This window comes from Gopherus evgoodei, chromosome 14 (genome assembly GCF_007399415.2).
Source record: "Gopherus evgoodei ecotype Sinaloan lineage chromosome 14, rGopEvg1_v1.p, whole genome shotgun sequence".
In the NCBI taxonomy this organism is placed as follows: domain Eukaryota; kingdom Metazoa; phylum Chordata; order Testudines; family Testudinidae; genus Gopherus; species Gopherus evgoodei.
The window spans coordinates 33,256,818-33,281,608 of record NC_044335.1 but is presented as its reverse complement, the minus strand read 5'-3'; the positions used below and the strand labels follow the sequence as shown (position 1 = coordinate 33,281,608).

The window sequence follows — 24,791 nt, the reverse complement described above, 5'->3', positions numbered from 1 at the left end:
CATAAGCAGGAAAGGTTGAAATATATATACACCTCTACCCCGATATAACGTGACCCGTTAGAACGCGGGTTTGCATACAACAGTAAAGCTCTGACATTCTGCTCTGAGCAGCGTGTTAAGGATGTCGGGCCAGGCTGGGGCTGAGGGGTTCGATAAGGAGCAGAGGGTCTTGGGGGCGGTCAGGGGCTCCCGCCCCCAGGGTCTGGGGGCAGGAGCTGTGGGAGGGCACTTTTGGGGGCCCCACAGTCCCAGAATGGCCCAGGGGATTAGCAGGGGGCTGGGAGCATCCCACTCTGCTTCCCTCGCCCCATCCCCAGCTGTGCCACTCTGGAGAGGGGGCTTGAGGGAAGGGATCCACCCCCGCACTCACCAGCAGTGGCAGAAGTGGAGCAGCCCGGCCCCAGCCTGCTCCACTCCGCCAGCTCCCAGATGCAGCGCTCCACTTCCTGCCACAGGTGAGTACGGGGGGCGTCCTTTCCCCAACCTCCCTGCACTCACCTGTGGTGGGAAGCAGAGCGCTGCGGCTGGGAGGTGGCAGAGTGGAGCGGGCTGGGGCCGCATCGCTCTGCTTCCCGCTGCCAGTGATTTCAGAGGGCGTCCTTTCCTCAACCTCCCCGCACTCACCGGAGGCAGGAAGTGGAGCAGCCCAGCCCCAGCCAGCTCCACTCCGCCAGCTCCCAGCTGTGGTGCTCCGCTTCCCGCCGCAGGTGAGTGCAGGACCTTTCCCCAGCTGCCCCCTTGCGACACGGCTGGGGCTGGGGCAAGGAAAGCGGAGCAGGCTGGGGCCGCATCATGCTGCTTCCTGCTGCAGGTGAGTGCGGGGGGGCATTCCTTCCCCAACCTCTCCGCACTCACCAACGGCAGGAAGCGGAGCGCCGTGATGGGAGCTGGCGGGGTGGAGCGGACGGGGGCCGGGCTGCGCCACTTCCCCACACTGCCGATGAGTGCCTGTCAGGGGGTGGGGATGGGTGGATCGGGGTCAGAGCAGGCAGGGGACAAGGGGGTTGGGTAGGGGGTAGGATCCTGGGAGTGATTAGGGTTGGGGGTCTCTGGAGTGGGCGGTCAGGGAACAAGGAACGGGGGGTGCAAAGCAAGTTTGATATAACGTGGTCTCATCTATAACACGGTGAGATTTTTTGTCTCCTGAGGACCGCATTATATTGGGGTACAGGTGTATTTTAAATGGGAACTTAGATTCTGCACAATCTGTGTAGGCTCCCCCTACACATCAGAAATGGTCTGTGAGCCAGGTGTCTGACATCTCTGCTCTACAAATTCGTGAAAAGTACTGATTGTTTGATATGGAAAAAGGTTCCTTGGGGAGTAGCTGGTTCACTTGTGACTGTTTCAGCAGATAAGTAACATGGGAGGGGGAAATCACCTTTGAAAAGGGGGCAGCAAGTGTTAATGCTTCACTTTGTTATGTAGAATGGGGCCTTTTAATGAAAGATGACTGTTTCCTACAGGTAGCTGGAAACTTTCACTTTGCACCTGGAAAAAGCTTTCAGCAGTCTCATGTCCATGGTAAAGTATTTTGAGTTTTTTTCCCTGTGGCCTCCTGACTTCCTGGCATGTCTGCTTTTCTCTTTGAACATTTCCCTCTGATTTCCATATCATGAACCATGATGGATAAAGTTGTCGGAAGTAGCACTGCCAGGGCGGGGAGGAATTGGCAGAAGTGCCAGGGTAGGAGGAGAAAACCATCGGGAGCAAGTGGAGGAATGTTGGGTTGAGGAAGAACTGGGAGAAAGTGGGACCAAGGAGGAGCCTTGACTATGTATACAACCAGCCTGTCCCATCTCGTTAAGCAACCCTGTTCTGCTATAAACCGCTCTGTCAGTGTGTTGAGTCCAAAAGTGTTACATGGAGAATTTTAAAGTAATTCAAGTGATTTTTATACAGAAGTTAGGCAAGTTAGTATTTCTGGGGTAACAGAGTGTTTTAATTTATGCCTTAATATATATTCTCAAGAACCTTTTAAAATAGATTTAAGATTGGAAGTATTTATGTAACTTAATAGTATGTTGCAGTTTCAGAAACATAAATGTTTGAAACTCCAGGTGTTCAGAGTTACGTTTTGACAAAGATTTTTAACTCTACCCTTGTAATCGGCTGCATCATGTAACATATACAGACCCATATTTACAGCTTTATAATAAATAGTTACATTAATGAGGCGTGCCTTAAATGCCTTTTTCAACTCTTCTGTGCACTAGATATATGAGCGTAGACTAGCTAACCCACTTTCAAGAGTGAGGTACTCCTCCAGTCTGTGGCTCTGTACAGTGGATGAGTTCAGCATAACTATCTTATTGTATGTGGTTGGTGAGGTCTTGGACCCACGTCAGGATCATGAGTATGACAATAGTGGCTTTAGTCTGTGTAGAGAGGGTGGAAGGGATAGAACGGTTTTGTAGAATGGTGGATAGTGCTGTGTAGTTATTATAGCTTGTGTTGGAGAAAAGCAGAGTTCTCACTCTCAGGTTGGGTGCAGCAAGTCAGATACTTTATTATCTCTAGCAATTGCATGGCGGGAGAGCTAAACAAGTCTCTCTCTAGGTAAACAATTACAGCAAGCATTTATACCTTTTGTTACATATAATAATGGGCAAAAGCTGCATTTTGTTTGTACATATGTTGTCTGGTATCTTATTTTTCTCACCAGTTTAGACTATAGTCTACATTCCATACTTATCTAACACAAGGTCACAACAACTTCTCATACAGTTCTTTCCCACTGCCTCACACAGTCCTCGTTTCTACAAATCTCACGTTATTAGGGTTACAGCTAGCCTGCTCTTGCTCACAGAGGGGACTCTTTGCATTGAAATCCCCTTCACAGCCCCGTCCATTCTTTCTCTCCTTCAAACCTGTATGCAGAGGGTAAGTTTTATGAAAATATGCTTTTCACTGTAATAGGAAGGTCAGGAAGGAGCTAAACTATTCAGTTCCACACAATGCTTCACGTATGCATGCATACACCTTTCACCTTTGAGGAATTCCTTCAAATGAAAAATTGTTGAAAGAGAAGGGATTTGGTTGCAATAGAATAGAAATACTTTCAACCTGTTTAAAGAGGATTCTTCTTTCTTGGTCCAAAAAAAGAAAGGGGAACCTATCTGAAAAGACTCAACTAGCCTATCAGAGCTGAGATTCCACATGGAATCCTCTTCCTGAGTTCTCAGGATTGGTTCAAATACTTGGCTTTTGAGATAAGTACTTCCACACCTCAATAATGCAGCTGCACTAGAGTTACCTCAGGTTCAGACTGAGGGACAGTCTTCAAAACAAAGTGCTAGCTGCAGACCCCAGAGTTTTCACCAGATTTCTGGCATTGGTGGCTGTATTCACTACAGTGTGTTTTTCAACCTACCCAAATTTTGACAGTTATAGGAGCAATGTTAGATATAAATGCTGCTTCAGTTTTCCTCCCTCCACTCCACTTCTTAGAGCTTCCTGGTAGCAGTGTTGTAGCTGAAAGATCAGGATCCCAGAGCTGATGATCTTGCATAGATATTCATTGACAATTGCATGACTTCAAATGCGACTGCTCCAGACATGGTTAAACAGCCATTACTTGGCTGATCTCAGGGTATGTCTACATCTGCAATTTTGCAGTGCTGGTTGTTACAGCTGTGTTAGTACAGCTGTATAGGGCCAGCGCTGCAGAGTGGCCACACTTACAGCAACCAGCGCTGCAAGTGATGTTAGATGTGGCCACGCTGCAGCGCTGTTGGGAGTGGTGCATTGTGGGCGGCTATCCCACAGAGCACCTCGTCCCATATCGGCGCTGTGGCTTGGGGGAAGGGGAAGGAAGTGTGATTGTCTTTCCGCTTCCTATTCTTGTTCCAACGCCCAGCGGTGCTTTGTTACACATGCGGAGCAGTGTGGCAGCATTGTGAGTGTACAACGCTTTTTCTGCGAATTTTTTAAAAAATGGATCCTCAGCAACTGACGACCTTATTGATGAATGTTGCCAGCACATCGCGCTTGGCAGTGGAGCTATTCCTTCACCTGCAAAAAGTGAGTGATAGAGTGACAGTGAGTCAGACGATGATATTGAATCGCCTCACTGTGAAGACAGTACATTGCTTGTGGCAGTAACAGATGTGCTCAGCTCCCTGGACCGGCGCGTTTGGGCTCAGGAAACCAGCACTCAGTGGTGGGATCAAATCGTCCTGCAATCCTGGGATGACGAGCAGTGGCTGCAGAACTTTCGGATGAGAAAAGCCACTTTCATGGCACTGTGTGCTGAGCTCGCCCCTACCCTGCAGCGCAGGGACACGAGATTTAGAGCTGCCCTGCCTGTGGAGAAATGGGTGGCTGTTGCAATCTGGAAGCTGGCAACTCCAGACTGCTTCAGATCGGTGGCGAACCAGTTTGGAGTGGGGAAGTCTACCGTTGGAATGGTGCTGATGCAAGTTTGCAGGGCCATTAATCGCACCCTGCTAAGAAGAACCATGTGTCTTGGGAACGTGCAGGACATTGTAGATGGCTTTGCGGAAATGGGGTTCCCTAACTGTGAAGGGGCAATAGATGGGACTCATATTCCTATTCTGTCACCACCCCACCTGGCATCAGAGTATGTTAATCGCAAGGGTTATTTCTCCGTGGTTCTGCAAGTGCTTGTGGATCACCGTGGGCGTTTCACTGACATTTACTCAGGATGGCCTGGAAAGGTGCACGATGCACGCATATTTCGGAACAGTGCCCTGTTCAGGAGGCTGAGGGCTGGGACTTTTTTCCCAGACCGCAAGATCACAGTAGGGGACGTGGAAATGCCCACTGAGATCCTTGGAGACCCCGCTTACCCCTTAATGCCATGGCTCATGAAGCCATATACAGGGAAGCTTGACAGGAGCAAGGACCGGTTCAACTACAGGCTAAGCCGGTGCAGAATGATTGTGGAGTGTGCTTTTGGCCGTTTGAAAGCTCGCTGGAGGTGTCTTTATGGGAAGCTAGATTTGATGTAAAGCAGCATCACCGCTGTTATATCCGCGTGCTGCACCCTCCATAATATTTGTGAAGGGAAGGGTGAAAGATTCAGTGAGGAATGGACCTCCGAGGTTAGACGCCTGGAGAATGAGTTTGCTCAGCCAGAGAGCAGGGCTAATAGGGAGGCCCAGGAAAGGGCTTCAAGGATTAGGGATGCTTTAAGGGAGCAATTTGATGCTGAGAGCCAGCAGTAATGTTTGATGCATTTGATGTGCTTTGCTCTACCTCATTGTGTATTATTTACCACTTCCAGCAGCAATAAAACGTAGTGAAAGAAATAGAAAAAAAAAACCTTTATTCAACATACAGTACAAAACATGCAAGGGGGTAGGGGTGGTTGACAGTACATTTACAGGTTTTACTTTGTCCTATTTTGATCAATATTCACTGTCTGTTGCACTTCAGCATTACTATGCTGCAGAATGATGGGGGTGGAGTGAACAGGGTAAGAATTATAGTTATCAGGGCTAATAGGTGATCTTATAGGTGTTGGGGGCAGCTGGGGATAATAAGGAACTGGCTGCTGGAGAAAGTTGTTTTGTGAATATACAGGGTGACAAGGAAGAGGGCTTTGGGAGGGCTGTGGGTTAGCACGGTACATATTTGTCTGCATGGCTACAAGAGACTCGAAAGACTCAGTTTGGCGAGACAGGAGGCTTATCATCTGCTTTGTTGTTTTTTTGGCAGACAATTCCTTTCTCCTGCTTTCTGTTTGCCTCCATTCATGTACAGTCTTTCTCCACTCCTGTACTCTGCTTCTCCATTCCTCTGTCCTCCTACTTATCCTGTTGTAGTGGCTCAGAACAGACTTGATCAATTCCTCTTTTGATTTCCTAGGATTGCGTCTCAAGTTCTGCAACCTACGTGAGGGCGGTGATACAGCTGCAGTAGTCAAGGTCCCTAGAAAACAGAGAGATAGAAACATGTAATACACAGAGGCATCATTGTTTATTATCAAATTTTGAAGGACTTTTGAGACTTTAGGTAGCATCCTTCTCACATACCTCACATAACACAGAGAGGGCAAGCAAGCTAAGTCATGGCGAGCAATGGGGTGAGTGTTTTTAGCAAAAATTACCCCTTGGGAGTGGGAATTGACCACTGGGTCGCTGGGGTTTATCAGCAGTGGGTACAGGGGGTAGCTGGTGTCCTGAAGAAGGGACAGTAGTGAACAGGAAGGTGGTGAGCTAGGTGCTTGGGGGGTTGGGGTTTTTTTTGGTCCGCTTTCAACCCGTCCTGATACTGGGGAGGGGGGTGTGGGTGTATGGAAACGCGGTGCTGGATGCCTGCACACCACGTGGCTGCCTCCGTGCTGGGAGGGTGGCTGGGGAACACGGCAGCACACCGCGGGGCTGGATGCCTGCTTGGAGGGGGGGTGGGGAACACGGCAGCACACCGCGGGGCTGGATGCCTGCTTGGGGGGGGGGGACAGCGCAAACCGCGGGGAAGGATACCTGCTTGGAGAGGGGATTTGGGGGACACCAGAGCAAACCGCGGGGAAGGATAGATCAAATCAATGGGCTATTCCACGTTTAGGCATGCATGCAGGCAGCCATAACCAAAATCCTCCTCTCCCAAAACATTGAAATCTACTTACCACGAGCATGATCCTCAGCTTCCTCCTCACCGTCAGCTTCCAGCTGCTGCGACTGGCTAGCCTCCTCCGGGCTGGAGAAGAGATCCTGGCTGCATGTGTCCTGGGACTCCGGGGTGTCTCCCTCCACGCCAGTAGCCTCACTGTCTCCGTTCTCTACACCATCCCCCACTTCTCCCTGCTCTGAACTCTCCATCGTGCTCCTAGGATTTGCGGTGGGGTCACACCCAAGTATGGCATCCAGCTCCTTGTAAAACCTGCAGGTTGTGGGGGCAGCTCCTGAGCGGCGATTTCCCTCACGGGCTTTGCAGTACACACTCCTCAGCTCCTTAATTTTTACTCTGCACTGCAAGGCGTCCCGTTCATGGCCCCTTCTCATCAAGGACTGCGATATCTGACCATACGTATCATAATTTCTCCTTCTGGAGCGCAGCTGTGTTTGCACAGCCTCTTCTCCCCACACACTAAGGAGTTCCTGCAGCTCTGCATTGGTCCATGCTGGGGCTCGTTTGGTGTGTGGAGGCATGGTCGCTGAGTGATTGATAGATTAATTGCACTCCACACCTGGCTGAGCAAACAGGAAGGGGATTTTTAAATTTCCCGGGGCATTTAAAGGAGGGGTCAGGTGAGCACAGGGCAGTGGAGTTTGCTTGATTACCAGAGAGGCTTCCTCAGGTATGCTGGGATACCTGCTTATTCCACGGAGGTCAACAAAAACGCTGGTGAGTGTCTACACCTGATGACCAGCGCTGGTGATCCAGCGCTGGATCCTCTACACCCGAGGTTCGACCGGGTGTACGGCCAGCGCTGCAAACAGGGAGTTGCAGCGCTGGTAATGCCCTGCAGGTGTGTACACCTCCTAAGTTGCAGCGCTGTAACCCCCTCACCAGCGCTGCAACTTTGTGGTGTAGACAAGGCCTCAGTGTGGTTGGTGGTCAGACTTCCTCAGCCAGTTCAGGAGGTATTAAGTGGTGGTCATTTTCACAAAATGTCCTGCAGAATGTCACATGCTCTGCTTTCTCAGTCTTAGGGAGAGGTGCTTTTATTTCAGGATAGAGAGCTGCCATAGGTCATCTCACTACATAAAGCCTGTGAAAGCCAAAAGAAGCCAGGTACTAGCACTTGAGGCAATTCATATACCACTCACAGCTTTCACCTGTGATCCTGTATAGGCTATTGGATACTTGGAACCCAAGTTAAACAAATTCTTGATAGGTTCTATCAGAAAACTGACTTTTCTACATAAAGAGATCAAATTAATTTTTAGATTTTAAGGCCAGAAGGAACCATTGTTTACGCTTTTATGCCTTTTCTGTAAAGCCCAAGAGAGAGGACTCTATCCTCATAGGAAGGTAGTAAGCTAAATTCTACTGTTATTATTAACTATTAAAAACAAGAAATAAACAGTGTAGGTCTTATCACAACACAGTGCTATTCTGTGGTCATGTGCAAGGCTAGAAGCAGGCTGATGGACCACTTCAGTCTTCTCCATATTGAGAGTCCTAGGCTTCAGTAAGCTTGTGCAAAAAAATCCAATGTGGGCTTAAGGCCATTCTCAGTATGCGTGAGGATGGCACAGTCATTACCATACTGAAGATCAGTAGTGGATGCCCTGAGGACTTTAGACTTTGAGCAGAGACGTAGAAAATTTTTTAAAAAATGCCCATCAGCATGACCCACCACAAATCACCATTGAGGGACAGACTTTGGAGATAGTCGAGCATTTCTGCTGCCTTGGTAGCCAAACTTCTCAAAATGCATAAATCAACAGTGAGATCCAACACAGGATCCAGTGCCAAGTGCTTCCTTTGGGAAATTGCTGTGACATGTTTTCACGGACTGTGACCTACGGCAGGACACCAAGATCCAGATCTATAAGACAATTGTTATTCCTACACTCCTTTATGGATGTGAAACCTGGGTGACTATCAACAGCATCTCAAGAGTTTGGAGAGGTACCACCAATGATGCCTCCGGAAGATCCTTTGCATCAAGTGGGAAAATCACTACACTAATGCCAGCAGTCTCACTGAAGCCAGTGTCACCAGCATAGAAGCAATGATCTTCATGCACCAACTCCACTGGGCTAGACATTGTGTGCGGATGTCAGACTCTACCTCCTGTCCTCTACTCTCAGCTCACCCATGGTCAGAGGTCCCATGGTGGTCAGAGATAAAGCTACAAAGTGTATTTCAAGAAAACTGATGTGGACATCACAAGCTGGGAGGAGCACGCCATCACCACCCAACCCCAGTTAGTGCCACATCCTCCGTCAGGCAGTGGCCTGTTTCGAGGAGAAACGCTTTGCTCTCAAAGATGAAAAGAGACAGAGAAGGAAGGAAAAAGAAAGCACTTTATGCCAGCAGGCAGCTGATCTACCAGGAAATGTCTGTACCTACTGTGGGTGGTTCCAGGATCGAATTCCTGAGTCATCTCAGGACCCATATGTAAATCTGTGGACTTGGGCTTGGTCCTTAAATCCAAATCCTTATATTTACCATAGTCAGAGGCATCCTCAATAGGCATCTTGTTGAATATGTCTAGAACTCTTCCAGTCAATTTTGCCATTAACGTAGTCATTTTTTGATGGTCAGGAATTGCATGGAGGGGGCACAGTCTCTCAAAGATGATGAAATATTCAGCGATATCACTGGATTCATCATACTGTGGACATAGTCGCTCCCATTTGTGGATTTTTGGGAAGTGGAGCCAGCTACTGAAGGGTTCCATCTCTTCCACTTCATCACCTCCAGTTCATGCTGCCTCTCTCTTTCCCTCTTCTCCTGAGCAGCTGTTTTGTGCATAACTCATTCCCCCAAGAAGCTGCTTGACTCCAGGTGGCAGCTGGTTCCCGTCCATGGATTGCTGAGCAGAGGTAGGCACCATCCTGCAACTCGGACCTAGGCATCACAAGAGAGGGGCAGGTTTTAGGGCACATCCCTCTGGTTGGCATCTACCGTCGGCTAGTTTAGACAGCTTCCTGCCTAGTATGCTGGCTGTTGTGAATTGCATTTGAAGGTATCTGTCTCTTTCCATATATTGTAAAGGAAGCCTCGGTGCCTAGCTCAGGCTTTGTGGATCATAGTGTGGTTCCTGTGATTTTTCTAGGCAGCTAAAAATTAGGCACTGTGATTGTCAGTCCCAAATTAATAGCTCCTTCATAAGAACTGAGCAAGGTGGGTTCTCTCAGCTGCCTTGAGGACAAAGTATATTTTTATGCCCTCATCCAAAATTCTTGGCTGCTTCTGGCTTATTACCAAAGCGCCGGTATCAAATTTATAAAGCTACCACTTGGAGTTGAGTCTACACTTTTACTCATCAGAATCCTCTCAATATTCAAGCTAGATCAGAGCCTTGTTTCAGGAGAGCAGATCTTCAGTCTCTTTAGTTAATAGTCAGTCCTTGCGCTGAGGATTTCTGCTGGTTACTAATCTCTGAAACCAGGTTTCTACATAGGCAATTCCATGACGGAAGGAGAAAAGTTCAAATTAAGAAGCCTTTTTAAAATTTGAGCCCAAATTTAGTTCTGATCTCAGCTGGCTGATTTCTTAGTGGTTATCTTCAGAGCTGATATAACTTCTGTCCTTGTTGGAGTTTCTACTTCCAGGAAATAGGGTGAGGGATAAGAGGAGGTTTAGAGCTTGTCCAGACATAAAGTGGAACCGAAGTAACTAATGGTGTGAAGTACAACTGATATGATTTCACTATAGACTGGCCTTTGGGCAGGCCCTTCATTTCATTCCCACAACTCCCCTCTGCCTGGGTTGATTCATTCCTTGGTTAGAGCCCCATTTTCATATACAGTGTGTTGTGCCTTCCCACATATACATTTTCTTTTCACATACACAAACCCTGTTCTGAAAACACACTTCCAAACAAATGCTCTTCTAGACCGTAGTACACACTATGTTAGTGGAAGTCTAGCTGTACAGGCCAGAGCTAGATGCATTACGTGAAAGGTATAGGTAAAGGGTCTGAGCAGTCTTGTTCACATGAATTCATTCCATGCGTTGCAGCCACAAAATTGATTGCTTTGTATCTGGCTTGCAGCGCAACCCTCGATCTTTCCCTAAACCAAGGAACATCTGAGTCTTGTCTGGACTAGGAAGAAGGTTTGAGTTTAGGTTGGGTTTAGCTAGCATGGGCTAGCTAATCTTGATCTTAACTCAATCACTTTTCCTAGGCTGGAAAATGCCAAAAGATAACTATTGCATTCCCCCCTGCCCCCTTGTAACAACAGCTTCTCTTCAGGCTTTAGCGTTTTTTCAAATCACATGTTAAATCTTTCAGCCTCTTTCGTGGGGCTGACTGAGCCTCAGAATTTTGCTTTCCAATCCGCATTCGGACATTTTGAATTGCCTATTAAAAAGATTACAAGTTTTAGCCCAGATTTCTCTGTGAGAAAGATCAAGAGAATCCAAGCTTTGGGACAGTTGTTTTTTAGGAAGGCTAGCTAATGCAGCTCACTCTTTCAAGGAAAGCTAGTCCAGAGGTTCTCACAACAATTTTTTGGTGGCGTTAGAGTGTGGCCACCAACTCTTGCTGGTGGCCGCTCTGACAATTTTTCCTAAAATACTTAATTAACTTTAGGAAAAAACAAATAAATATGCACATACACTTGTCCAAATCATTGTCATATGTTTATGTAGGGTTTTTTGGGTTTTTTTTTTCAGATTTAATAATAAAAATAGTATACAGTCGTCTCTATTCTTTACTGGACCCAAACAGAATAGAAACAAATAAGTGAAATAAAAACTGTTTCATTAGGATGGTGATGAAGCACTGTAATGGGTTACCTAGGTAGGTGGAGGAATCTCCATCCTTAGAGGTTTTTAAGTTGGAATTGGTCTGGATGACCTCCTGAAGTCTCTTCCAAACCTAATCTTCTATGATTCTAAGGTGCTTTGCATGTTCTTATCATTTTTGTTTCTTTTGCTTTTCTTTTGCCCTTGGCTGCAGGGCTCTAGTTTCGGGCTCATCTCCCACCCCATCGTTATTTCTAGCCCCCAAGCTGCCTCCCTACCCACCTCCCCATCCAGGATTTAATTTGTCCCCCAGCTTGCCAGGGCTGAGTAAGTCTGTTGTGAAAAATAATATTTGTATGTTTGTTAATATCGCTTTTCACTGCCTCCCAGCTAGCTGGCAAGTCTGCTGCTGTGAAAAGTAGTATTAACAAACATACAAATACCATTTTTTACAAAAATAGACTTACTAGTTAGCAAGTCTTTAAAAAAAAAAAAAAAAAGAGCAATCAGAAAAGCAAAAGAAATAACAAAAAAGGCAAGAACGTGCAACGCACCTTACAAAAAACCCTACATAAATAAATTCCTATGATTTGGACATGGAGATGTGTGTATTTATTTGTTTTTCCTGAAATTAATTAAGTAATTTAGCAAAAATTGTCAGAGCGGCCACCAGCAAAAGTTGATGGCCTCACTCTGAGACCACTAAAAATTAGTTGCGAGAACCCCTGCTCTAGGGACTGGTTGGCAAAGTGATTATCCTCCTCTTCTAGAAGGTGTCATTTTTAAATGCAGCCTTATCTGAATGTGTGCTTTTCAATGTAAGAATCTGAATGTTTCTCTTTTCTTTCCTTATTCCTGCCCTTATCTGCAGTGCACGCAGTTGAGCATAAGTGATGCTTGCTTCTTTCCTTTTCTGTATGTTCACTATTGAATTAATGTAATTTCTCTTATGTGCCGTTTCCATATATCCCTTGGGAAGGGCAGATAGAGCATTAGCTTAGGTTCTTAGCCTGGGATTTGTGAGTAGGTTTCAGGGGGCATGACCACTGACCCTTTCTTTGTCGCTAGAGTGGAGGGTGGATCTGTTCTAACTGGGGGTCCCAGTATAGAAAAGGTTGAGAAGCTCTGGCCTGGATTACTTTAATAAGTCTGTAAGAGACGGTAGGTTGGTGGATGTGTTTAGTCTGGTGGACTAGCTGAGGGAGGCCTGATAACAGTTTGGAGAGGTAGAGTTAATAGATTTAAAGACCAGAAGGGATGATCATCTAGCCTGATCTTCATACCACAAGCCAGAGAATGTGCCCCAGTGATTCCTGCATCCAGCCCACTAGCTTGTGACTGGGTTAGAGCCGATCAAGAGGGTTACAAACCATGGGTTTCATTTTCAGGTGTTAAGTAGAAGTTGATTTCTTCAGAGCTAAAAATCCAAACATTGTTGCCTGCTTGAATGACCTGGCATTCTTAGATTAGACGCTCCATAGGGCAGGGACTGCCCTTTTGTTCTGTGCTTGTACAGTGCCTAGCACAGTGTGGGCCATGTCGAGTGTTCAGAGGTGCTACAGTAATACAGATAAGTAATAATAATAACAACAAAAACAGTGCTTTACTTGGCTTCTACCTTCGTTTTGAAATAATCTTATTTACGGGCAGAGGTCTCCTGTGGGATTTTGGTGGTTGTGGGGGTGGATCTTATTGCTCTTCATAGGCAGGGTGGGAAGAATGAACTCTGCACCCTGGTTGTGGCAGCAGCCAACCTTCAGTCAGTGCAAGGCTGCTCTCTGTGCTGGATCCCAGACATTCTGGAGGAGCCAGCAGCAAGGATGATTCAACCACCCTTTGTGACTTCTAGTGAAGAAATGAAGGGAGGCTGAAGTCGAGAGTAGCAAGGGGTTGAAGCAATGGGGATGGTTATAACTGTGAAGGCCAGTAGGGTGTAGAGGCAGGATGGGAGGGGCAGCCTGAGGCTCTGCCCCCCAAATACCCCATAGGCTGCCCATTGCCATCCCTTTGGTACCTTTGGCTAAAGTGTCCGCAGAATGTGTAGATTCCCTCCATCACGTCACATAAATCACTAATCCTGCTGTACATTGTATTGATCTGCAATCTCCACTATAAATAATTTTCCTATTCACCTTTCATATAGTGTTATGTGTTAGTCACCTACAACATTTCATGTTAGCCTCCAAGTGCCTTTCAGTAGAGTTCTAAATATGTGGTGAATAGGTTGTGTATTGGAAACACTGTAATGATAGCAATTGGGCACACATATATAATATTGTTCAACATGGCGAGTATACTGTATGTATATATTATTGAGAAAGTAACATTACGCTTCGGTGAGGTCTTGGATATGAGGAGGAGAAGGCAAGGGAGGGATCAAGGATGATACTAAGGTTACAAGCGTGGGTGATGGAAAGGAAGAGGGTATTGCTGACAAGGTAAAGAGGAAAGAACAAGTGTTCCTTCATAGCCATGTGGAGTGTAAGGTGGTAGGACGACATCCAAGAGGATGGATTTAGGTGTCTGGGCTGGAGGGTAGAGGTGAACGATGGCTGTCTGTTTGAGAAAGGGGAGCATATGTGAATTTTTAAGTACTGATCAGAGGAATGCTAGTGGAACACATGGGTTCTAATGGTATGGAGGAACAAAAGGAGAGGGTCAAGTATACTGGTCACAAACCTCATCAGTGAGAAGTGGATTCTCATCCTCCTATTGACAACTATTTTCTCTGAGAGTGGCTGGGTTAGAACCTCTTTGTACCTTAGTTATTCCATCTGTAAAATGATTCATCGCTGAGTAGATGAAGCTGCGTATTCCACGTAGATGTGTGCATGGCCAGAGCTGGAGAAATTTGCCTAGCAGTACCTACGGAGGGCTTAGTAGTCATAGCTCCTCCGCTGGCTACATGAGGCAGCACCATTCTCACCGTTTCTGCGTACCACCCGTGGCTGGACTCAGAGCTCTGCGTGGTTTTAACCTCACAACCTGTCAACTAGTTTAGTTTTTTTGCTTGTTGTGTATAGTTAGTAGTATGCTTAGTATGTCAGAAAACTTGCATTCCTAGTAGCGATAACATCTGCAGGGAGAGTCTACAAGTTGCAGGCTCTGATGACAGAGCCACCTTATACACAATTCTCCAAAGACAGATTGACTTTATGACCGCATCCAAAATTGTTGTGTAAACTGGTTTCTCAGTTTCATTTGAACCAGTGGTATATTTACCTGTGTTCTTTCCGAAGCCACATTCATCCCCAAAGGAGCAATGTCTTCATCCCTTAGATATCAGGCAATGTCTAGCCTTCTGTGTGGACAGGACTAAACTGTCTCATGCTTCATCTCGTTTGTGTCATATGCAGATCGCATGAAGGGTAAAGTGGTCTCTTCACAGACAATTACAAATGTATAGCATCCTGCATCACAGAATCATAGATGATTAGGATTGGAAGAGACCTCAGGAGGTCATCTAGTCCAACCCCCCACTCAAAGCAGGATCAACACCAACTAAATCATCCCAGCCACGGCTATGTCAAGCCGGGCCTTAAAAACCTCTAAGGAAAGAAATTCCACTACATCGCTAGGTAACCCATTCCAGTGCTTCACCACCCTCCTAGTGAATAGTTTTTCCTAATATCCAACCTAGGTCTCCCCCACTGCAACTTGAGACCACTGCTCCTTGTTCTGTCATCTGCCACCACTGAGAACAGCCTAGCTCCATCCTCTTTGAAACCCCACTGTTCTGCAGACTAAATAAGCTTAGTTCCCTCAGCCTCTCCTCATAAGTCATGTGCCCTTAATAATTTTTGTTGTCCTTGGCTGGACTCTTTCCAATTTGTCAACATCCTTTCTGTAGAGGAGGGCCCAAAACTGGACGTAGTGCTCCAGATGTGGCCTCACTCGTGCTGAATAGAGGGGAATAATCACTTCCCATGATCTACTGGCAGTGTTCCTAATAATGCAGCCCAATGTGCCATTAGCCTTCTTGGCAATAAGGGCACACTCTTGACACATATCCAACTTCTCATGCATTGTAATCCCCAGGTCCTTTTCTGCAGAACTGCCACTTAGCCAGTCAGTCCCCAGCCTATAGCAGTGCATGGGATTCTTCCATCCTAAGTGCAAGACTCTGCACTCATCCTTGTTGAACCTCATCAGATTTTGTTTGGCCCAATCCTCCAATTTGTCTAGGTAACTCTGGACCCTATCCCTACCCTCCAGCATATCTACCTCAGCCCCCAGTTTAGTGTCATCCACGAACTTGCTGAGGATGTAATCCATCTCGTCATCCAGATCATTAATGAAAATGTGGAACAAAACCGGTCCAATGACGGACCTGCCAACTAGATGTCGAGCCATTGATCACTGCCCGTTGAGCTTGATGATCTAGTCAGCTTTCTATTCACCTTATAGTCCATTCATCCAATCCATACTTTTTTAACTTGCTGTCAAGAATACTGTGGGAGATGGTATCGAAAGCTTTGCTAAATTCAAGATATATCATGTCCATCACTTTCCCCATATCCACAGAGCCAGTTATCTCATTACAGAAGGCAATCGGGTTGGTCAGGCATGACTTTTCCTTGAGGAATCCATGTTGACTGTTCCTGATCACCCTCCTCTCCTCCAAGTGCTTCAAAATGGATTCCTTGAGTACCTGCTCCATGATTTTTCTGGGGATTGAGGTGAGGCTGCAGTCTGTAGTTCTCCGGGTTCTCCTCCTTCAGTTTTTTACAGGTGGCACTATATTTGCCTTTTCCCAATCGTCTGGGACCTCCACCAATCGCCACGAGTTTTCAAAGATAATGGTCAATGGCATTGCAATCACATCAGCCAAGTCCCTCAGCACCCTCAGATGCATTGCATCCAGCCCTATGGACTTGTGCATTTCCAGCTTTTCTAAATAGTATGAAATTTCTTCTTTCACCATGAGGGCTGCTCACCTCCTCCCCATACTGTGCTGCCCAGTGCAGCAGTCTGGGAGCTGACTTTGTCTGTGAAGACGAGGCAAAAAAAAAAGCATTGAGTACTTCAGCTTTTTCCACATCATCTGTCACTAGGTTGCCTGCCCCATTCAGTAAGGGTCCCACATTTTCCCTGACCACCTTCTTGTTCCTAACATACCTGTAGAAACCCTTCTTGTTACTCTTAACATCCCTTGCTAGTTGCAACTCCAGTTGTACTTTGGCCTTCCTGCTTACACCCCTGCATGCTCAAGCGATATTTTTATACCCCTCCCTAATCATCTGTCAAGTTTCTACTACTTGACAGCTTCCTTTCTGTATTGAAGCTTATCGAAGATTTCTTTGTTAAGCCAAGCTGATCCCCTGCCATATTTGCTATTTTTTCTGCACATCAGGATGGTTTGTTCCTGTGTCCTAAATAAGGCTTCTTTGAAATACAGCCAGCTCTCCTGGACTCCTTTCCCCCTCAGATTAGCCCCCAGGGGATCCTGCTCATCAGTTCCCTGAGAGAGTCAAACTCTGTTTTTCTGAAATCCAGTGTCTGTATTCTGCTGCTCTCCTTTCTTCCTTTTGTCAGGATCCTGAACTCGACCATCTCATGATCACTGTTGTCCGGGTTGCCATCCGCTTCTCCTTCCCCTACCAATTCTTCCCTGTTTGTGAGCAGCAGGTCAAGAGGAGCACGGCCCCTAGTTGGTTCCTCCAGCAGTTGCATCAGGAAGTTGTTCCCAACACTCTCCAAAAACTTCCCGGATTTTTGGTGCACTGATGTATTGCTCTCCCAGCAGATGTTAGGGTGATTGAAGTCCCCAGAAGAACCAGGGCCTGTGATCTGGTAACTTCTGTTAGTTGTCCAAAGAAAGCCTCGTCTACTTCATCCTCCTGGTCTGGTGGTCTATAGCAGATGTCCACCACGACATCACCCTTGTTGCTCTCATCTTTTAACTTAACCCAAAGACTCTCAACAGGCTTTTCTCCAGTTTCATACTGGAGCTCTGAACAGTCATACTGCTCTCTTGTATACAGTGCAACTTCTCCACCTTTTCTCCTCTGCCTGTCCTTCCTGAGTAGTTTATACCCATCCATGACCGTGCTCCAGTCACGTGAGTTACCCCACCAATTCTCTGTTATTTCAGTCACATCATAGTTCCTTGACTGTGCCAGGACTTCCAATTTTTCCTGCTTGTTTCCCAGGCTTCTTGCGTTCATATATAGGCACCTAAAATAATTAGCCGATTGCCCTACTTTCTCAGTGTGAATCAGGAGGCCTTCCCCATTGTACTCTCCTCCTTGTGTTTCCTCCCGGTATCGCACTTCCCCACTTATCTCAGGGCTTAGGTCTTCATCCCCCAGCAAGCTAGTTTAAAGCCCTCCTCTCTAGGTTAGCAAGTATGCTCTGACTGCAGATATGCTCTTCCCTCTCTTCGTTAGGTGGTTCCCATCTCTTCCTAGCAATTCTCCTTCCGGGAACAATATCCCGTGGTTGAAGAATCCAAAGCCCTCTTTCTGATACCACCTGCACAACCGAACATTTACTTCCACAATTTGATGGTCCCTACCTGGGCCTGTATTGGTCTAGCTTCATCTTCCAGCCATTACATGATCTTATACCCTTCTCTTTGTTAGACTCAAGGAGCTCAAACTATTCAGTTTATCCATATAAGGCAGCTTTTGTAATCCTTTAATGATTCTTGTGTCTCATTCTCTTTGAACATGCTCCAATTTATCAATATATCTTTTGAATTGTGGGCACCAGAATTGGACACAATGTTCCAGTACCAGTAGCACCAGTGCCAAATGTAAAGATAAAATAACATCTATACTCCTTCTGGAGTATAAACACGGGATCACATTCGCTCTTTTGGCCACAATATCACACTGTGAGTTCATCTTCAGCTGATTATCCACCATGATTCCCAAATCTTTTTCAGAGTTACTGCTTCCCAGGAGAGACACCCCCATCCTGCAAGTATGATCTACGTTCTTTGTTCCTAGATGTTTACATTTACATTTCACCATATTAAAACACATAGTGTTTGCCCCCAGTTTACCAAGCGATCCCGATCTCTCTAAATCAGTGACCTGTCCTCTTCATTATTTACTACTCCCGCAATTATTGTGTCATCCTCAAACTTTGTCAGTGATGATATTGTTTTCCTACAGGTGGCTAATAAAAGTGTTAAATAGTGTAAGGCCAGGAACTGATCCCTGTGGGACCCCACTGAACACACAACCGCTTGATGACGATTCCCCATTTACGATTAGATATTGAGATCTGTTATCCATCTTTTAATCCATTTAATCTATGCCAGATGTCATTCTAGTGTGTTCAGTCCAAATGTCATGCAGCATCAAGTCAAATGCCTTACAGAAGTCTTAGCATATTAGATAAACATTATTACCATTATCATCCAAACTTGTAACCTCATAAAAAAAGATACCAAGTTACTTTGACAGGATCTATTTTCCATAAGCCAAAATTGATTTGCATTAATTACATAATCCTCCCTGACTGAACTACCTCATTATCTCTAGCTTGCCTGCATATATATACCTGCCCCTGGAAATTTCCACTACATGCATCTGACGAAGTGGGTATTCACCCACGAAAGCTCATGCTCCAAAACGTCTGTTAGTCTATAAGGTGCCACAGGACCCTTTGCTGCTTTTACATAATCCTCCTTGAATTCATCATTAATCGAGTCCTATATCAACCACTTTATTTTCTTGTCTGGGATTGATTTCCTAATTACTCTGGTTATATCTCATTTACCCTTTTTAAAATTAGCAGATTAGCTTTCTTCCATTCTTCTGGAATTCCTCAGTTGCTCCAAGACTTATTGAAAGTAAACGTTAATGGTCCAGCTTGCTCCTCGGCCTCTTTTAAAACTCTTGGATGCAAATTATCTGGACCTGCTGATTCAGAAATGTCTAACTTCAGTAGCTGCTGATTTAACATCTTTCACAGATATTAGTGGAATGGAAAGAGTGTTATCACCATATAGTGAGACTATATCATCTGTTTTTCCCCCAAATACAGAACAGAAGTATTTATTGAAACCTTTTTCCTTTTCAACATTATTACTGATACTTCTACAATTTCCATCTAATAATGGACCAATACCGTTGCCAGGATTCTTTTTGTTTTTAATATATTTTAGAAACTCCTTGTTGTCCTTAACTCTGCTGTCCATAGATTTCTCCTTGTGTGCCTTTGCTTCCCTCATCAGTTTTCTGCAATTCCTAACTTGTGAATTATATTAATTGCTGTTAATTTCCCCTTTCTTCCATTTGTTATATATTGTGTTTTAATTTTTATAGCTCCTTTGTAAATCCTGATGGATACACTTAATGAGAGATATTCAGGAATTTAGACATAAGCTGTACCCTCACTCTGCAACCACAGCTTGTTAGCCTAAGAGGAGAAAGCTGAAGTTGGGCAACTGTTTGATTCCCTTTCATGTGGACAAAGGTATAAATGAAGTGCATCATGCTGTTTCTGGTTTAACAGTGCTCCCAGTAATGTGGTGTCAAAGTGTGCTGGAAACCAGGAGAAACAGAGAGAGTAGGCTTGTATTCAAGGTCTAGCAATGATAAAATTAGTTCAGATCAAGTCAGATGCTGGTAACCACCCAAAGTCAGAACACAGACAGTCTACACAGATACTTTTTCTTTGAGTGCTGGTCCCTATGTGTCTTCCACACGTGGGTACACATGTGCGCCCTGTGCCTGAGTCCAGAAATTCTTACAAGCAGAATCTGTTGGCCCACATGTGCAGGAGGTCTCCTTGTGTTCCCAACTGACACCTCACCAGTTCCTTCTTACCACTGCACCTGAGTGGAATCCTGTCCTTTCTTCCCTCAGCTCGTTTGTAGAACCTGTAAATACATTTGTAAATAGTTTTATTCTTCTTAGCTAGTTAAAATTTATAGTTCAGTAGTATAGTTTGTATAGTAAGTTTTTCCTGGCTGGGAATTTCCTCCCTGGGTCTGGGACTGTGCCCAGAGACCCAGGTTTCAAGACTTGTGTCTCTTGCCCTCACTCCTTCTGCATTAACAACAACCATCAGCGCTGCCTCTACTGTCTGGGTGAGACACATGTTTCTGCAAAGTGCAGTATTTCTTGTTTGTTCCCAGCCAGAATTTGAGAAGCTTGTGAGTGTCGCTTGAGAAAACACCTGATGGAGGATTCTGTGAGGCCCCCGTCCTATCTGGGCCAGGGAGACACACCCCCCCCCAGTCAGCCTCAACTGACCACCCCAGCCCCAAATCCATCGAGTTGGATGAGCCTTTATATGCAAACCTTAAGGAACCAGCTTTCCCGAAAAGCCCCCAGATTGGAGGGTAAAGTGTTTAGAAAGAAAAATCCACCAGTTCCAATGGTCACCCCAATACCAAAAGGTAAGGACCAACGTTCACCAGTTCCATCCACAAGTGCAGGTCCAATTTATCATTGGTACCACCTCATTTGACCAAAGACTGCTCTGTTTCCTGGGATGCACTAGTTCCATCAGACTTGACTGCCAGAACCCCCCCAGACGCCAAGATGTATCCCCCTCCCCTCCTCTCCAGCCTAGCCCTTGGGAGACATTACTACACTGGAGGAGGATACTACTCTGGTGTCCCAGGAGATATCTTACCTCCAGCCCTCTGATAGGAGAGGTCCAGTACCAATGGCCCCATTGCTACCAGAGGAGCGGTTTTCAGACTTGGATGAGTCAGATGTGTTGGCTGCTCCTGTGTCTCTGCAGTGAGAGTCGAGCCTTGACAGACATTTAAGAAGTTACACTTGCTGCCCAACAGATATGAATTCCCCAGGGACCACTTGGGGTCCCCTGCAACGCCAGTAGTACCAGGAGCTACTGCAAAGGGTTGCCAGTGATCTCCAGATTCCACTGGAGAAAGTCCAGGACCCGCAACATCAACTCCTGGATGTCCTGCAACCTCAAGGACCAAATAAGGTAGCCCTCCTGGTTAATGAAGCCATTCTAGAATTGGCCAGACCCACCTACCAACCACCTCTTCCCTCATCATTTTTGGGGGCCATCTCACACTGTTCACCCACAACTGGCAGCTGATTTTGCCAGACACTTGGGTCTTGGAGATTATCTATCAGAGATACTTCATAGAGTTCCTCTCCTTTCCTCCTCACAGACCCCCTTTGGGGACTATGAGGTGATTCTTCAGCAGGAAGCAGAATCCCTCCGACACTGACAGGCAATAGAACGCATCTGACTTCAGTATCACCAGGGAAGGTTCTACTCTACTCCCCGTATTTCCTAGTCCCCAAAAAGAACAGATGGTGGAGACCATTCTGGACCTTTGGCAACTCAGTTTATTTGTTCAAAAGTTGAAATTCCAGATAATTATGGTGGCATCAATAATCTCCTCCTTTCAGGAGGAGATGTGGTTTGCAGCTCTTGACATTCACCCCACGAGTTAGGAGGCTAATGCGTTTTATGGTGGGCCGGGAACATTTCCAGTTTCGAATCCTCCTCTTTCAACTTGTTACAGCACTAAGAATATTCACAAAAAACTTCTCTGTGGTGGCAGCCAAGATCAGACGCCAAGGCTACTCAGTTTTTCCATACTTGGATGACTGGAAAAGAGGAGACTAAGGGAGGATATGACAGAGGTATATAAAATCATGAGTGATGTGGAGAAAGTAGATAAGGAAAAGTTATTTACTTATTCCCATAATACAAGAACTAGGGGTCACCAAATGAAATTAATAGGCAGCAGGTTTAAAACAAATAAAAGGAAGTTCTTCTTCACACAGCGCACAGTCAACTTGTGGAACTCCTTACCTGAGGAGGTTGTGAAGGCTAGGACTATAATGGCGTTTAAAAGAGAACTGGATAAATTCATGGAGGTTAAGTCCAAGTCCATTAATGGCTATTAGCCAGGATGGATAAGGAATGGTGTCCCTAGCCTCTGTTTTTCAGAGGGTGGAGATGGATGGCAGGAGAGAGATCACTTGATCATTGCCTGTTAGGTTCACTACCTCTGGGGCACCTGGCATTGGCCACTGTCAATAGACAAGATATTGGGCTAGATGGACCTTTGGTCTGACCCAGTACGGCCGTTCTTATGACTGGCTCTTGGTAGGCCCCTCCCACCAGGAGGGGCTCAGTAACAGAGTTTCTTATGCAGCTCCTTGCAGCCCTACACATTTACATAAACAGAGAAAAGTTCATTTTATCACCCACGAGGACAATAACTTTATTGGAGTGACATTGGACTCTATTTCAGTGAGAGTTCTCCTCCGCCCCCGCACAAAGATTTCAAATAATGAGCAACTTGTTTGCACAAATTACCTGCAGACTGCAAATTACAGTCTTGATGCACCTTTCACTTCTAGACCATATGGGCCAGATGCACCTACGTGACACCATTCACCAGGCTTCATCTGTGATGTCTGCAGCCCTGGCTCCACTCAGTCTCCTTACAAGACAAGGATCACATCAACTCCAAGGTGGCTATTACCACCAGTGTTATTGACTCCTTATCCTAGTGGTCGATCCCAGAAAAGGTGAGAGTGGGCATCCCTTCAGTACTCCAATCCCCCAGTGCCACCATTGTGACAGATGCCTCTCTCCTGGGGTAGGGTGCCCACCTGAACAATCACACTGCTCGGGGTACCTGGACCCCACGGAAGGCCAGACTACACAATCAACATACTATAACTGAAAGCAGTCTGCCTTGCATGCAAAGTCTTCCTCCAACTCAAATGCTCACTCCACAGCCAAGTGTTGTTGGACAATATCACTACCATGGGTTACATAAACAAACAGGGTGGAGTGACATCTCTTCCTGCAAGCTGTCAGGCTCTGGAACTGGTGCATCAAAAACAGCATCACTATCCAGGCCACTTACCTCCTAGGTATTGAGAATTCCTTAGCAGACAACCTAAGCAGGCACTTCTCAGCAGACTACAAGTGGGAGATCCACGAGTCCGTCCTGACTGAAATATTCACACAATGGGCTACACCTCAATAGGACCTCTTTGTATCCCAAACAAACAGAAAACTTCCCCTGTATTGCTCCAAAGGTGCCATGGGCTGCTGCTGCCAAGGCAATGCTCTCATTATCCTGGACAAACAACCTCAGATATGCTTTTCCTCCCATTCCCCTGCTTTCGCAGGTCATAAGAAAGGTGTTTCACAACAGAACCATTGTCATTATTCTAGCACCCAACTGCACAGATGGTTTTGGTTAACAGCGCTCCTGACTATGTCTGCCTCTTTCCCTCCTCCTTCCCTCCTACCCCCGACCAAGATTTGCCCCTTCCCAGATCTCCTAACTCAAGAGAGGGCAGAATCAAACACCTCTGTCTGGGCTCACTCCACCTCTCAGCCTGGTGTTTGGATGGGCATCAGAAATAGAGCATTTCTGCCCATTTCCTGTTTAGGCTGTTCTTACCCAAAGTAGGAATGATTCAACTGGAACCTGCTACCTGGCCAAACAGAGGCTTTTCTCTGCCTGGGCACAGCACAATCAACATTCTCCAATTACTGCAAGTATTCCAGTCATCTTAGATTATCTCTTGTCCTTAAAAGGCTCGGGTCTCTCCATTAGTTCATTGTAGGTCCACCTTGCAGCAATTAGTGCCTGCCTCCCTCCAGCAGACAGATGTTCTGTTTTCAGACACTCAGCTACAGTATGGTTTATATCAAACCTACACCTATATGGGACCTTAATGTCATTCTGTTGACATTCACCAGACCACCATTTGAACACTTAGTGACATGCTGCATGTCTCACCTGTCCATGAAGGTTGCATTTCTGGTGGCTATCATTTTGGCCAAAAGGGTCAGCAAGCTGGGTGCAGCATGGCAGACCTTCCTTGTACGTTTTTTTCACAAGGAGACGGTTTCTCTTCACTTACATCCTAAATTTCTCCCCAAAGTTGTTTCTGAATTCCACATCAACCAAAGTATCTCCTTAATTGCCTTTTATATGAAGCCCCATGCTTCTTCTGAAGAGACTTAACTCTCTTGAAATCTGGCTTGCCCTGGTGTTCTGTGTATAGAGAATCAAACCAGTCAGAAAGTCACCAAGACTTTTTATCACCATAGCAGAAAGATCACATGGGCAATCTGTATCCTCTCAAAGGATTTCTAAGTGGGTTTTGGGATACCTCCTACAGTGCTACAGGTTAGCACACATCCCTCCCCTTGGAAGTGTCATGGCTCACTCCACAAGAGCGAAAGTCACTTCCACAGCATCCCTGCAAGAGGTCCATCCATTCACTATACGCTACACGTTCATTCGCTGCAGATGCAGCAGTGTGATTGGCATCTTTGCTGCCGGGTTCCTCGCACCCACCTCCAGTGTGAGCGTTGCTTATGAGTTACCCATGTATGGAATATACATAGGGACCAGCACTTGAAGAAGTAGTGGAGGTTACTTATGGTAACTGGAGGCTCTTCGAGATGGGTGGTCCCTATATGTATTTCACTACCCACCCTTTATTCTCTCTGCTTTGGTTCCTGTTGGA

The 24,791-nt window shown here is 46.0% G+C and overlaps 1 protein-coding gene across 3 annotated transcripts in view; it reads left to right on the top strand.

The window, feature by feature from the left end:
* Nucleotides 1-24,791, top strand: part of ERGIC3 (ERGIC and golgi 3) — a 58,580-nt gene that overhangs the window by 22,258 nt on the left and 11,531 nt on the right. For 2 of the 3 annotated variants that reach the window (XM_030533090.1, XM_030533092.1), the window contains exons 7-8: nucleotides 1,467-1,524; nucleotides 12,206-12,220. In XM_030533090.1, coding sequence (XP_030388950.1) covers nucleotides 1,467-1,524; nucleotides 12,206-12,220 — 73 coding nt within the window. The remainder of the gene's footprint in view (nucleotides 1-1,466; nucleotides 1,525-12,205; nucleotides 12,221-24,791) is intronic. The other variant, XM_030533091.1, reaches the window with a different exon arrangement.